This window comes from Hermetia illucens, chromosome 2 (assembly GCF_905115235.1).
Source record: "Hermetia illucens chromosome 2, iHerIll2.2.curated.20191125, whole genome shotgun sequence".
NCBI lineage: Eukaryota > Metazoa > Arthropoda > Insecta > Diptera > Stratiomyidae > Hermetia > Hermetia illucens.
Window position 1 is genome coordinate 70597940 of NC_051850.1, and position 13579 is coordinate 70611518.

General features: G+C 39.5%; 1 protein-coding gene across 1 annotated transcript in view; it reads right to left on the reverse strand.

The window, feature by feature from the left end:
• Positions 1-11672, reverse strand: part of LOC119649577 (laminin subunit alpha) — a 120559-nt gene extending 108887 nt beyond the window's left edge. The window contains exons 1-2 of the mRNA XM_038051781.1: positions 11223-11672; positions 10973-11119 (exon numbers count right to left, since the gene is read on the reverse strand). Coding sequence (XP_037907709.1) covers positions 10973-11119; positions 11223-11474 — 399 coding nt within the window. The 5' untranslated portion in view covers positions 11475-11672. The remainder of the gene's footprint in view (positions 1-10972; positions 11120-11222) is intronic.
• Between the last annotated feature and the right edge of the window lie 1907 nt (positions 11673-13579).

The window sequence follows — 13579 nt, forward strand, 5'->3', positions numbered from 1 at the left end:
CCGGCAACAGAGGTTCGACAAACAGATCCTTGGTACAACGAATTAGAATTACATTAATGAGTGTTGCATTGTTAAGAAATTAAGTTTAACAAAAACGATGAACGTCGCCTGTCGGTGATGAATACAAAGATACGCTCGTCATGGAGTTGCAGTAATGCTGGGGATGATGCCAGACAAGCGTCCTCGGCGATGAGGTCCGCACTGACGAGTACTTACTAGTTAAGGTTGACCTAAATATCCAAGCCGATAGAAAACGACCCAACGACCGACCAAAAGAACGATAGATTGGTAGATGGTGAACTAATAATCTTTCGACTCTACCCGGACCAAGCCTTCGAGTTCGATGTTTAGACCAATCTTGGCAAGTGAATTCTCGTTAACGCGCATTACGTGACCATACCGACAAAGACAACCCTTTCAAGTTTTCCGCTATCGATGTTACTCCATATCGACGGCGGATATATTCATTTCGCTAAAGCGGCGAGCCTAACCTAGATGAACCGAACCTACTGGCGAACGTGACAAAGGCTAAAGAAGAAGAGGAATTAGTTAATTCGAAAAACCGGCGGAAAAAAAAGAGATACACCACGCATCACATATTCATTAAAAATCGTAAAATAATTAAGAAATTTTTTTAGTACATACTTGTTTGTATATTGGACTCCTTTGAAGTCGAAAAAAATGTCAAGTACCAAGTGAAATGTGGGAAAAAGTGATCAATTGATTAGAAGCTTTAAATAGTACCAAATTTTGGTAACGAAGTAACATCATAATAAAACTACATAGCTTCACGTTCCAATGTAGGGAAATACCAATAAAACTGTAAATTATCATAACGTGCAAATTAAAGATCATAATTATTGTACCATTGAGGATAGTGTGGTCACTACCCGAGCTTATAAAAAGCTCATATTGTAAGAGCGAGTGGTGAAGGACCAGAGCAGAATGTTTGGTTCAGTGCTGCGACTTCGGACCATATCATTTCTGCACTGTAATGGCACCGGTGCAATACACAGACAGGCATAATGCTGCATGTAAAGTGATCCACCAAAACCTGGCATGTCTGGTTTACCGTTCTGAGTCGCAGGCAGTACTTTATAGACATATCGCACAACAAGTCTGAGCGTTAGCTGACAAAACGAGGAAAAGGTGCGTATGAACCACTGGCTCGAGAAATCTGGCTGATTGTGATTTCCATAATATTTTCACTCCCTCACGGTTTCCCTTAATGTTCTGGGACTCACACAATCTGCTTCAAACTATGCAGAAGTACACCATTCTGCATACATGCTCGATGTTACGGAGAGTTCTCGGGAGATTCTCCCATTAATCTACTACTGACCATCAGCGTCAGATGATATGAGTTTGGCCCCTGCAAACAATTGGAAAAGACACTTCTACTTAAAAAATATGCGATTATGTATATTTCTTTGCATGCATATTTTGAGATATCTTCAGTACAAATGCAAGAATTGTTGAAGGTTTTTTTTTTAAATCCTAAAGAAATTCGAATGTAAATTGGAAATTATATCCACCAATAATATTTCAATTTAAAACAGTTGATTTGGTCAAAGTAATAAATTTATTATAATAGTTTTCATTAAAAAGCCTGCTGCGTATCTATGGAAAGATTCGCATTATCGTAGCATTAGTGATTTCTTAGGAAGATTGTTTTAGTACGGGCTGAACGTTTTTGTACTATTTTTACGATTGTGTGTGACATAAAACCTTATTAGAATGGATTCAATGTCTGTCCGTCTGTCATAACTGATTTATTCGAAAACAGCTAGCTAGTGGTGAGAACCTGTGGCCTGTGAATCCCTTTACATATAGCAAGCGGTGCAATTTTCTGCTGAGTTTAGGGGAGGATTCCTTACACATGCGAAAGGAGGTCGTAAAATTTTCTTTTTCACAAAATATGGTCATATGGCCTCAAAATATATCCCATTCCGATACCTGCTTAAATAAAGTTAATAATAGAATATTACCATATTTCGGAAATTTACCCGAAAACCTCCTCAAGTTCCTCGTAGAATTACAAAATTTGGAACGGGTATAAGGTATAAATTTGGAAGGAAATTCAACCATTATTAACAAAGTTATAGAAGGTAAAAATTTTGTCTTTCGCGAGAATTAATCGCAAGCTAAGACGTGTATGTTGTCATCAAAATATAAAGTAAACTAATATGAATAGTGGAGTTAGATATAAAAATTAATATTTTGAAATTAGTGTCCATGTTTTTTTACAGTTAATATATAAATTAAGAAAAGAACTAGATATTGTCCCTTATACTGTAAATATTTTTATTTTCCTTCCGCATACAATTGTTTCGGAGACCACGTGCCTCCTTTCTTAGTGCTGATTAATGCTAATTAATTAATTAACGTCTCAAACTACCCCTATTTATACCGTAACTTTTTGCTCTACAAATTACTGGGTACTGTTTTTTATTTTTCCGATCCTTCCCATTTTTTCCCCTATTTTTTATTACCTGTTGCACACCTTTTTTACCAGGGTCGTTGCGCAGTTTCCTTCATCGTGATTAAAGGTTACCTGCCTCCCTTTCTTCGATGATACATATGCTTTCCGCTCCATCTAAAAGGTGGGTTTTCCGCACCCGCTTTATAACATCCCAACTTCCGGAATTCCGAATTGTTTGCACTAACCTCATTACACAAATGAGAAATTATCCCAATGAAAATGCGCAGAACGCAACTGCAATTTTGACAGCCCATCAGACGCGGTCTTTTTTGTCCTGGAAAAATTCAAGACTTGCCTAGTCAGTCTCACCTCCAATTTGGCAAACAGATTTTTTTTGACACCTCTCTAGCTTATACTATTTACCTTCAGGATAAATATGATTAATATTTCAGTATAACGAGTTTATTATTATATAGCAACATGTAACTATAATTGCGGGTGAATCCAAAATAACCGATTTTACAGCGCTTTGTTTGGTGGTCTTTGGGGTCACAACCATTTAGGGTATAATACCCTATTTAAAAATGAAAGAAGCGTGTTTCTTTTTTATGCGGTCTTATCAAATTTGTTTTCCGGTATACAGATCAGATGTTATCAGTAAATCGAAGTTGGTTTCTTTTTCATCAAAACTAATTGCTGCTCTAAAAATACAATTAAAACATTTATTAAGATAGTTTTGTTTGATTGTTAGTAAATGTATTTGACCTCAACTACCCAATTTCAAATTCCCTATTTTAAATTCGTACGTTTCTGAATTAGTGTGATCGTTTATAAAAAATGGATGGGAATAGACTTGGCGATCAAACTGATAACTTAATCAACCTAAAATGAGTACATAGTTAAATGCCTGATATAGCTAAAACTTTTGTATTCCAGCGGAAAATATTTGTTTGCTTTATAATAAAAAATATGAAAAATTCAAAGCGACACTAGCAATTAATTCAAATGGCCGTTCTATTTGAAAAATCAATATGTTCGTCGTCGTTCCCATCGCTAGTTAAATTTTACTTTAATGCAAATGCCGATATTTCGGGAATAATTTATTACCTCCGTTAATGCTAGAAGACCTTGAACGTTAGAAATACCGCAATTCAAAATTAGTTCTATTCACACAATGTGCATCTGAAAAAGGACGCAAGGCGTGATTATGATTACGAACTCCATGATTACATGATTGTAATCATAATCGGGTTGTCGTGATTACGACTGTAATCACGTAATCATAATCATGTAGCCACGTAATCATCATCCTCCAATTTCAGTTGCAATTGCTTAATCTCACTGTCTGATAAGATGTATATTTTTATAACTTTACTTGTGGGATAAAATATCAAATAAGAACCGTTTATAAATTCCCAAATAAGTACGTTGTTTTGGTTCTTCGGAGGAGCTGTCTTGCAGCTTACTATCATGATGATAGTAGTTTCCGAAAATGACTCCTATCTCACTTTAAATTTGCACATTTTGAACTCTCACACATTTTTAAAAAGTTCAAACATATTGCAGGTCTCTTATAAATGAATTTCAACTTTGCCCTGACAAGGAAATGATTTTTCTATTCATATTCATGCCCATATGAACTTCAAAATAGCATGAATGAATCCTAATGTGGCGTAATTTTTTTTTCACCAAATATAGTCATGTGGGGTATCAAATGAAAGCTCTGGATTAGTTCTTTCCGAACACGATCTGTATTTTGACATTTGTTAGAAAGACCGCGAGCGTGGGGGCCAGAAGTTTATCGTTTCTTTCACGGAGCCATTCTAGAAACTACCTAACCGAAAAATCTGAGTCCCATCCAAACTAAGTTAGTAATAGCATATTACTACATTCTGGAGAAATTGACTAGACACCTCTTTAAATTCGTCCTAGAGTAATAAAAATTTCTAGTAATATAGACTTTAATATGAAGTATGATATATATGATGATATATATAATTGTCTGATGGACCATGTACTGTTTATTGTTATAATAATTATGCCTTATAAAAGCAGATGTGGAATTTTCTGATTAATCGACAAATAATTACTTGGGAAAGTACAGGATGACAGATAATAATCAGGTCAACGCATTCATGGCTACTATATTATTGTCATCAACATACAAATCTGAACTGAAGACGTCGTCTGTTTTTTGTGCGAAGTCTTCTGGGCATCCTTTATTCTCTACCATTGTGTCCGGATGTCTTATTGGTTAGAGCGCTGTCGATGTGTGTTCAAGCCAATCTAAATATTAATATAATAATATTATAATAAAAAAAATCCGCCGAAGCCGGTCCCAAGCCCGGTTGTGAAAGGAGGAGGGATGGATAGCTTCAATCTGAATGGCTGTACGCCACCGCAGCGTCTCAGGGGTAGGTGAGGAAAGTGCAGGAACTTTGCAGTCTTGCAGATTACTCACTAAGGAAGCTATCTACACACCTGGCAGCTAGGGATAAAACGCAAAACCAAAAATGAGAAGAAGAAGAAATTTGAGGTCCGGTACGGATAACCGGCGGGAGTCGTCTGACTTGGTGACTGGGTCGGGCACTCGTAATGGACAGCATGGCGTCCAAACCGCTAGTAGTGCGGCGGTTCGACGTCTAGGCGCCACGACGATCAGGAGCATAGCTCCGCCTGCTGCAACTGTTTCACCACAATCGGTGGCGACCACTTCGGCAGGTTCGCGTAGCAAGCGGATGAAATGGACTGAAGAAATGAACCTCTTCATTATCCGCTCCTACTACGAAATAACGGCGGGGGCGGGTACAACATCTTACCGCCCCTTGTCGCATCAGAGATTCGTCGAGCTTTTCCCGCAATTCTCGCATGTGACTGTGCAGCGAGTCGCAGACCAGTACCGCTTTATTACTGCATAGACCAGGTATTCCCAGGCTCTATGCATCTCCAGCAACTCCGGGAATTCTATCTCAAGTCAATGATGAGATTGCATCTCGACTGTGTGCTGATATGTCGCTGCTGCAACTACAATCACTTGTGTATTGTGGTGCAGTTGCGGCTATCAGATTCCACGGTCAGAAGATTCGCTTTTGTGTTATTGGTTTGAGTGACCAGAGAGATCCACCATGGAAAATTCGTCTGGAACGTCGGCGGAACTCACTAAGGCAGGACATTCCTAGACTGATTCAGATTTAGGCAATGCCAGCCGACGGGTGAGAAATAAAGTGCAGAGGGTTTACCGGAACTATGCCATCCCCAGTGAGACACCCGTAGTTGAAATTCTGGACACACTAAAACAGAAACTTTCTGTCATATGCAGTCGGTTACGACGGTATGGCGAAAGTCATTCCAGACGTGTCCAGAATGCAACATACGCGAGGAACCAGCGGAGCTTTATCAGATCTCTCAACGAATCCCAACAGAGCGTCCAGACAATACAGTTCTCGGTGACGGAAGCGAAAGAGTATTGGGGTGGACTTTGGGGGTTACCCGCCCAGCATGCTGAGTGGATCATCGCCGAAGACACCCGCCATACCAATACGCCTGACATAATTTTCGCGGATGTTACCGAAGTGGAAGTTCGACGAGTGTGGAGTGGAGGGTCCCAGGTCTGGATTGGGTGCAGAATTTCTGTTATAAGAAATTTACCAGCATACACAGTCGGTTGGCACGCAGTATAAATGAGGTCATGAGTCGGCCGCAGGAACTTCCACCCTTCCTCACTGCGGGGATTACCTACCTTATCCCTAAGAAGGACACGGCGCAGGACCCCGCAGACACAAGACCGATCACTTGCTTACCAACCCTCTACAAATTCATCACGTCCATTATTAGTGGAAGGATCAATGCGCACCTCGCGACCAACAACATTCTGTCCGAGGAGCAGAAGGGCTGCCGATTTGGGTCAAGGGGTTGCAAAGAGCAACTCATTGTCGACTCGGTAGTTGAAGGACAAGCAACTAGAGGCCAAAGAAACCTCTTTAGTTACTATATCGATTATGCCAAGGCGTTTGATAACGTTCCGCATACCTGGCTACTCGATATCCTACATCTGTATCGCATTGATCCCAAACTAATAAAGTTTTTGGCGACAGTCATGAAAGGATGGTATACCACCTTATCAGTCCGTACATCTGAGGGTGCTAATACCTCAGAGCCCATGATGTACTTAGATGACATCAAGCTGTATGCTGGGACTGACGACCATCTTAGAAGTCTGTTGCGAATAATAGACATGTTCAGCCGTGATATTCAGATGCAGTTTGGATTAGATAAATGTCGAATACAAGCCATCCGCAAAGGTCATCACGAGCCGCATGCCCGACATAGCGTTGGTGACCTCCACATCGAAGCTATTACCGAGACAGACTTCTATAAGTACCTAGGAATTCTGCAAGGAACCCATGCTCGAGTTGGTAATCTGGAGGATGCACAACTGTGTCCATATTCCGAATGCATCATCCAAAGTCTGCCGTGGAGCGGATGAACCTACCTCGTGACATCGGAGGCAGGGGCGTGGTTGACGTGGCGGCAAAACAGCACCGCCAAGTCGATTCGCTACGCGCTTATTTTTACAGCAAAGAGCAGACGAGTCCCTTGCATGCGGCTGTCTGTAAGGCAGACTGTGGACTGACTCCACTTAACTTGACGGATCGATCTTTCAACCCTCTGAGTGGGGTGAAGTCGGACCAAGAGCGGATCGATGAATGGAAGTCGAAGGCAATGCACGGTAGACACGTGAATTGTCTTTGGCAGCCATTTGTCGATTTGCATTTGTCGAACATATGGCTGTGTGCTTGGGAGCTCTTTGTTGAGACGGAGGGGTTCATGTGTGCCATTCAGGATGGCGTGGTCGCCACACGAGCTTATAAAAATCTCATCATGAAAGAACGGATGGAGAACGACCAGTGCAGAATGTGTGGTTCGGCGTTAGAGACGTTGGACCATCTCATTTCTGGCTGTACTGTTATGGCACCGGTGCAATACATCACCAGGTATAATGCTGTATGTAAGATTATCCATCAAAACCTTGCACACAAGCATGGGCTGATCACGGGAACATGTCCGGTTTACCGATATGAGCCGCAAGCAGTACTTGATAGTTCTGCTTACAGCATGTATTGGGACCGGCAAGTTCTTACTGATCGCCATACCGCACACAACAAGCCTGTCGTACTGTTAGTTGACAAGACAGGTCGCTCCGCATATATTATTGATGTATCCCCCATAATAGCAACATTGGACGGAAATACGTGGAGAAGAAGGTGAAATATGAGCCATTGGCTCGGGAAATCAAAGAAATTTGGCGTCTCGAGCGGGTGGTTGTAGTTCCCATAATATTGTCAGCTACTGGTATTGTACCTAAATCCCTCACGGCTTCCCTTGGTGTCCTGGGACTTTCGCACAGTCTGGTTCAAACCATGCAGAAGTACACCATTCTGCATACGTGCTCGATGTTGCGGGGAGTACTCGACGGATTCTCCCACTGATCTACCACCGGCTAAAACCACCAGCGCCCCTTTAGTTTTTAAGTAGGTAGGATCGTCCGAGCTTAAATGCTTGGCACTTAGTGCTAATATTAGGTAAAATCCGGCATCTGCCGAGATTGTGATAACTCGGATAATCATTGGCGCAACAATCCATATTGGATCAGGGCCTTGTGTTAGAGCACTTCATTCAAGATCATAACGGTACATTACAGAATAGCCTGTAGTAGGCAATGTGGTCAGCATTGCGCTCGACTGAGATTATTACCCTGATTTGATTCAGGTAATCATTCACAGCTGAGTCGACTGGTATCCGACGGCAAATCACAATATAAATTCCACTGCCACCAGTGAGATTTGAACCGGGACCTTCCGTACGATGGCCTTTTGCTCTAACCACTCAGCTATCCGGACACACATTAATATAGATACTTTATTTAATTGATTGTATTTAATGTATTTAATCTTATTGAAGTCAACCATGTTTCCAGAGTCGATTGTGAATAACTTGGCGTTATAGTCAACGTTCTCACTCAGTTCAGAATCTTATTGTAGCGCATAACAATATTTGCTGAATACTTTTATAACATAAGTTTTTCTTTGTTATTATTAATTAATTACACATGCCAAGCTTCCACGGTACGTTAATTGATATGAAACGCACTGGAAAAATATCTACCAAAAATATGTATTTTCAATTTTTTTCTTTATTAATGTTTACTGAGCAAACACAGAAATATAAGTTCGAATGCGCACATTCTTCACAAAGTCTCCCGTTGATATATCGAAAAATTCTCTGATATTCTCCCTTCAGTGCGTGACTTTCTGTTTGCACATTAAGATTCAATTTACTCATATGAATCATTTGTTATCTAAATATTTCGATGATATAACAAATGTAAATGAACACAACTTCTTCGGCTATGGGGCAAGATTTCAATCTTAACAGCTGCTACGCACATACGAGGTTTCGGTGGCTCACAACCACATATGTAAATATAAAAATATCAGATTCCGTTTTGGGTTTGTTTATGATCACGATAGATATAATATATAACAGTACCATAGAACTATTACCAATCCAGAGATACAACACTCCAATACCAGTCTCTAAATGTAATACTTCAATCATGAACCATGATCAATATAGAATCTTTTAGCGGCAAATAATTCTTAAGAATTTGACTTATAAAATCTGCTATCAGAGTCTTACTTTTTGTTTTGGATTCAAGTAAATGTTCACAAAAGATAATTTTGAGCTATATAACTTCGTCACTCACCAAACTACCTACATAGTATCATGCTTTATATCATAGCTTTTATTACTGCATGTTTATAATCCTAGGTCTAGAGGCCCTATAGAGGTACTTCGTGATTTTTTTTTCCATTTTTCTCGGTTGGGTAGTTTCTGAGAATCGCAACATGAAATAATATAGCTAGTATCAAAACTAAAGTATGTTTCATAAGCATAACCTCACTATCAAATTAATAATTTTATGATGAAATTGACATCATACTTCAAAGTTTATCAGAGACAGCAACGCATCGAATGTGTCGATCAAATTGTATATCTAAGAAGCGCTATTTCGCTAGATCCGTGCACAGGCCTGGTACGTCTATGATCGGAAGGCGGAAATGGCAGTGGATAGGTCACAAATTAAGGAAGGGCGGCAATGTCCTTGTTGCCTTACATTGGAATCGACTCTCCTAATATGGCCGATGAATGGATTACTTCAAGGGCACTTGGCACAGAGCAGTAAAGAAGAAGTGCGGAATTCTCGGGAAGCTCAAGGGGGAGCTAAAGCACATTTCGGGTAACCACGAGCGATCACGTGTAGGTGTGATTGACGCGTTATACCTCACTAAGGGAAATATTGCAACGATAAACACATATCATGGCCTGTGATTACGTTTATATTTGTGTAATAGTGGTAACTGCTGGGAAATTCCAAGGAGGTACGCCCAAATATCGCTTTTTGATGGAGAATTTTACAGACGTTATCACGGTTTGTCTGCTCGGTATTGCACGTAGATATTATGTTTTTGACAGTGTTATCTTCACAATTGCATAACCTTCAACTGGAGTTGGTAATTAAGGAGTCACGAAGGATGTATCATTTAAAGCTTTTTGTTAAGAGCGAAGCATTTTGAATTCAAGCAAGAGATATTTCTGACTTGTATGAGTGTCAATGCCTAGCATCTTTCAAATGGCATGGAAAAATAATGGGCTTATTCATGGAAAATTTAGGAATAGTACGCATTAAATGGGAGAAAAGGGATCTTGATATGAAGCAAACTCACTTAAATATAGTAGTTCTAGTGTTTTGGGGCATTAATTTTCCATTGTTCGCATTTAAAACTATCACATTTAACTAAGTGAATTTGATCCATATCAAGATGAGAAAATATTTACTGCGTAATATTCTTTAGTCTTCCATCATTAAATTTCTGTGAAATTTAAAAAGGTATATTTTCAAAGTAAAGATGACCTTTGCAATTTAAAGCAATTATTATACGAAATTTTATTTAGTTACCGAAAATGGTATCAAATCTGGAATTAAATGATTGAGGGACTGGGAAATTATGATTTTTTTGGGAGCAAACTTTTTGACACTACTGACGAAAAACGCTTTAACTCTGTAACGGTAAAGGATAGAGCGCCCATTCCATTGACCAATTCTCCTTAAACAAGTCCAATTTTTCCACCCCATATATATATATATATATGCGTTAAAATGTATCATCACTGTGATGCGGGCCTTTGGATGTTGCCTTCAGCCCATTCTTAGGTTGGTCGCCCCACGGTCCGGTTGGGCGGGAAGAGGGCCCGTGGGCTTTTTTAACTATATATATATATATATGTATATATAGAAGATAAACATAGCATTATATATACATGTGGGTTAATGTAGTAACTGATACCTAGAAAATTGCTTGCGCTTGCGTATCTGTGTCTACCATATGCTTACATGCGGCTAAAAGATTTGTTCAAAAACTAAACATCTACTAACACATTTTCTTAAAGTAAAATTCAATTGTAATGTATTTCTCCTCATATACTCACTTGGCCGAAGTCAATAGTAAGATTAACTTCGTTGTATTTCATGCCTCGAGAAAGAGGAGGACTCTGCCACCAAGTCTCTTTCCCGTCGATTGCATACTCTGGAGGATGGCGTTTATCGACCTTCGAGGGTTCACATACGTCACAAACCTGCATATAGAGTCAAAATATTTATTAACGATTTCGTTTATTACCCATATCATGAAAACTATCTTCAAATGCATCGAATATATAATAGAATAAGGCTTTTTACCTGCCCCTGTATGACTGAATATTCAATATCATGTTCAGTATTGGCCCCAACGAGTTTGCAATATAGTTCAGGACCATCCGAATCCACACCGCAAGTGGCAGTTGCATAAATTTTGCGACCTGTGGCTAAGTTGAAGTAGGGTGGAGTCAGCTCTGCATCAGTACAGTCCAATATAAGCAGACAAAGGAGAACAGTCCCAAAGAAGAACCTTGCTCTATCTTTGTAATTAACATTCACTGCGGGTACCATCATTTTAATAGCAGCCCGGTGGGCTAATCACTACCCTAGTCCCGAATTCAACGACCAAATTACAAATTCACACTATCACTGCACTATAAAGAGCCAAATCTGAACTCAAATAAACCTTTCTAACACATCCCACTCCTTCCAACAACGGAACACAACTAGCCTCAATACTGGCTCCAGCCGCACAAAAGAGCATATGTATGTTTATTCTTATCCGGATTCCGGAAAGTGTTATCTCTACAAGAATTTTAAAAATAGACATTCCCCGCATCAGCGGAAATTTAAACCAAACCAAGCACATAAATACGTGCACGTCTCACACACACATCACACATTTAAATACACATAGATGAAGACAGATTTTGTTGGATCTTGAGCTACAACGAACATAGCATCATAAATAGTCCTTAACCGGTTATCCATATTGAAGTTGGCAATGAAGCGGGACAGTATGTGCTTTAAATTTCCAGGGATGGCCCAGTTATGTCAGTCATGCTAAGGAATCTGTGTACCACTCTCTCAAACTTGATGAAATTAATCTTATTGAGCATTTGTATTTATGCACGTATGTGTAGGATTGTGAACGAATACCATAATTGAAAGCAGCGCACACTGGTCCATTCTGACTTATGCGAAATATGCATACATGTATTTTTTTATTGATTTAAGAATAGTTGGCTGCAGAATATTGGATATCTCGTTTTAAAGCAAAGAGCTCTCCAAGTTAAATAAAACATCAGGTGTAAAGGGGTGCGGGGCAAACGGATACATGATAGTACACAAATTAAGCAAAAAATGAATATTTGATGATAGTCGGAACATCGGCTGTATACAGACTTGGATAAAATCCATAGACGAGATCTCGTGTGTGGGTAGTACTACCGCAGATCTAAAGGAAGCACCATTTATTTAAGTTAGTTTTGCTTGCATGTTATGTACATATATAACGCCACTTCCGGTTATTATTTGGAAGTGTTATTTTGATGCTCTATTCCGAGAAGGCTATACACAGGGGGAGCAACTTCAGTGGCAAAGGGGCACAGAATTTCTTTGGGGATCTTTCGGATAGGGAAGAGGTAGGTAAGTGGCATTGGTGTGTCGATGTCGCCAAGATCATACAGTCCATGAAATAAGTAGTATCCACCCTAGATGGACCGGACTAGCGAATGGATTGGAAAAGTTTATCCGTACACATCTCAGCACTAAACCACATCTAGATACCGCCAATTGTGAGGGCCTATGATATGTTCGAATAAGCTTCCCCAATACATTCGCAAGTCTGGCCCATTGAGTGTGGGTATTGCCTATTAGATATACTATGGCCTAGATTGTTTTCTTCCCTGTGTTTTTTATCTTATCCCAGCAGGAAACGAATGCATCCGAAAGATTGATCATGGATCTACTTATTCGCTCCTCACTTCCTAGGACAGCAAACATGGATATATTGTGAAGAATGTTGCGCGTGTTTGCTTCCATCAAGCTTCCCATAGAAAAATTTGTAAACATCATTCGAAACTGGTTCCATATTTGATATTGGGTGAAACATAGGGGAGTGAGAGTTCAAAATATGACCATCACAACGTTTAACAGGTCTCGTTCTCAGAACCTACCCAACCGAAAAATCTGAAAAAAATTACAGTGGTGCATCTCTACGAAATCTAAGCCTCAAAATACATCCGGTTTAAATATCTGCACAAATAAAGTTAATAATAGTATATTTCTACATTTTAGCAATTTACCCGGCAACCCCCCTTATGTTCATCCCAGAAGTATAAAATTTGGGATGGGTGTAGTGAAGAACATAACGCACAAGTTGGAAGGTTGAAGAAAATCGAACTATTATTAACAAACTTATAGGGGATGAAACTTTGCCATTTTTTGTGAATTTCGTGCATTCTACAACCTGATGACGTCATCATCACATATCAATTCCTCAATACCACAATGAAATGAGTTCTCATGAATGGGGTCACAAAGAATTATTTTTTTTTTTAGTTTTCAGTCATTTCTATATGGATATCAATTACTCCAAGCAGACATGTGTGTGTGATTTGATTATTATATTAAAACATAATTTATTATGCTCAGATATATTTTCCTTAATTAAAATT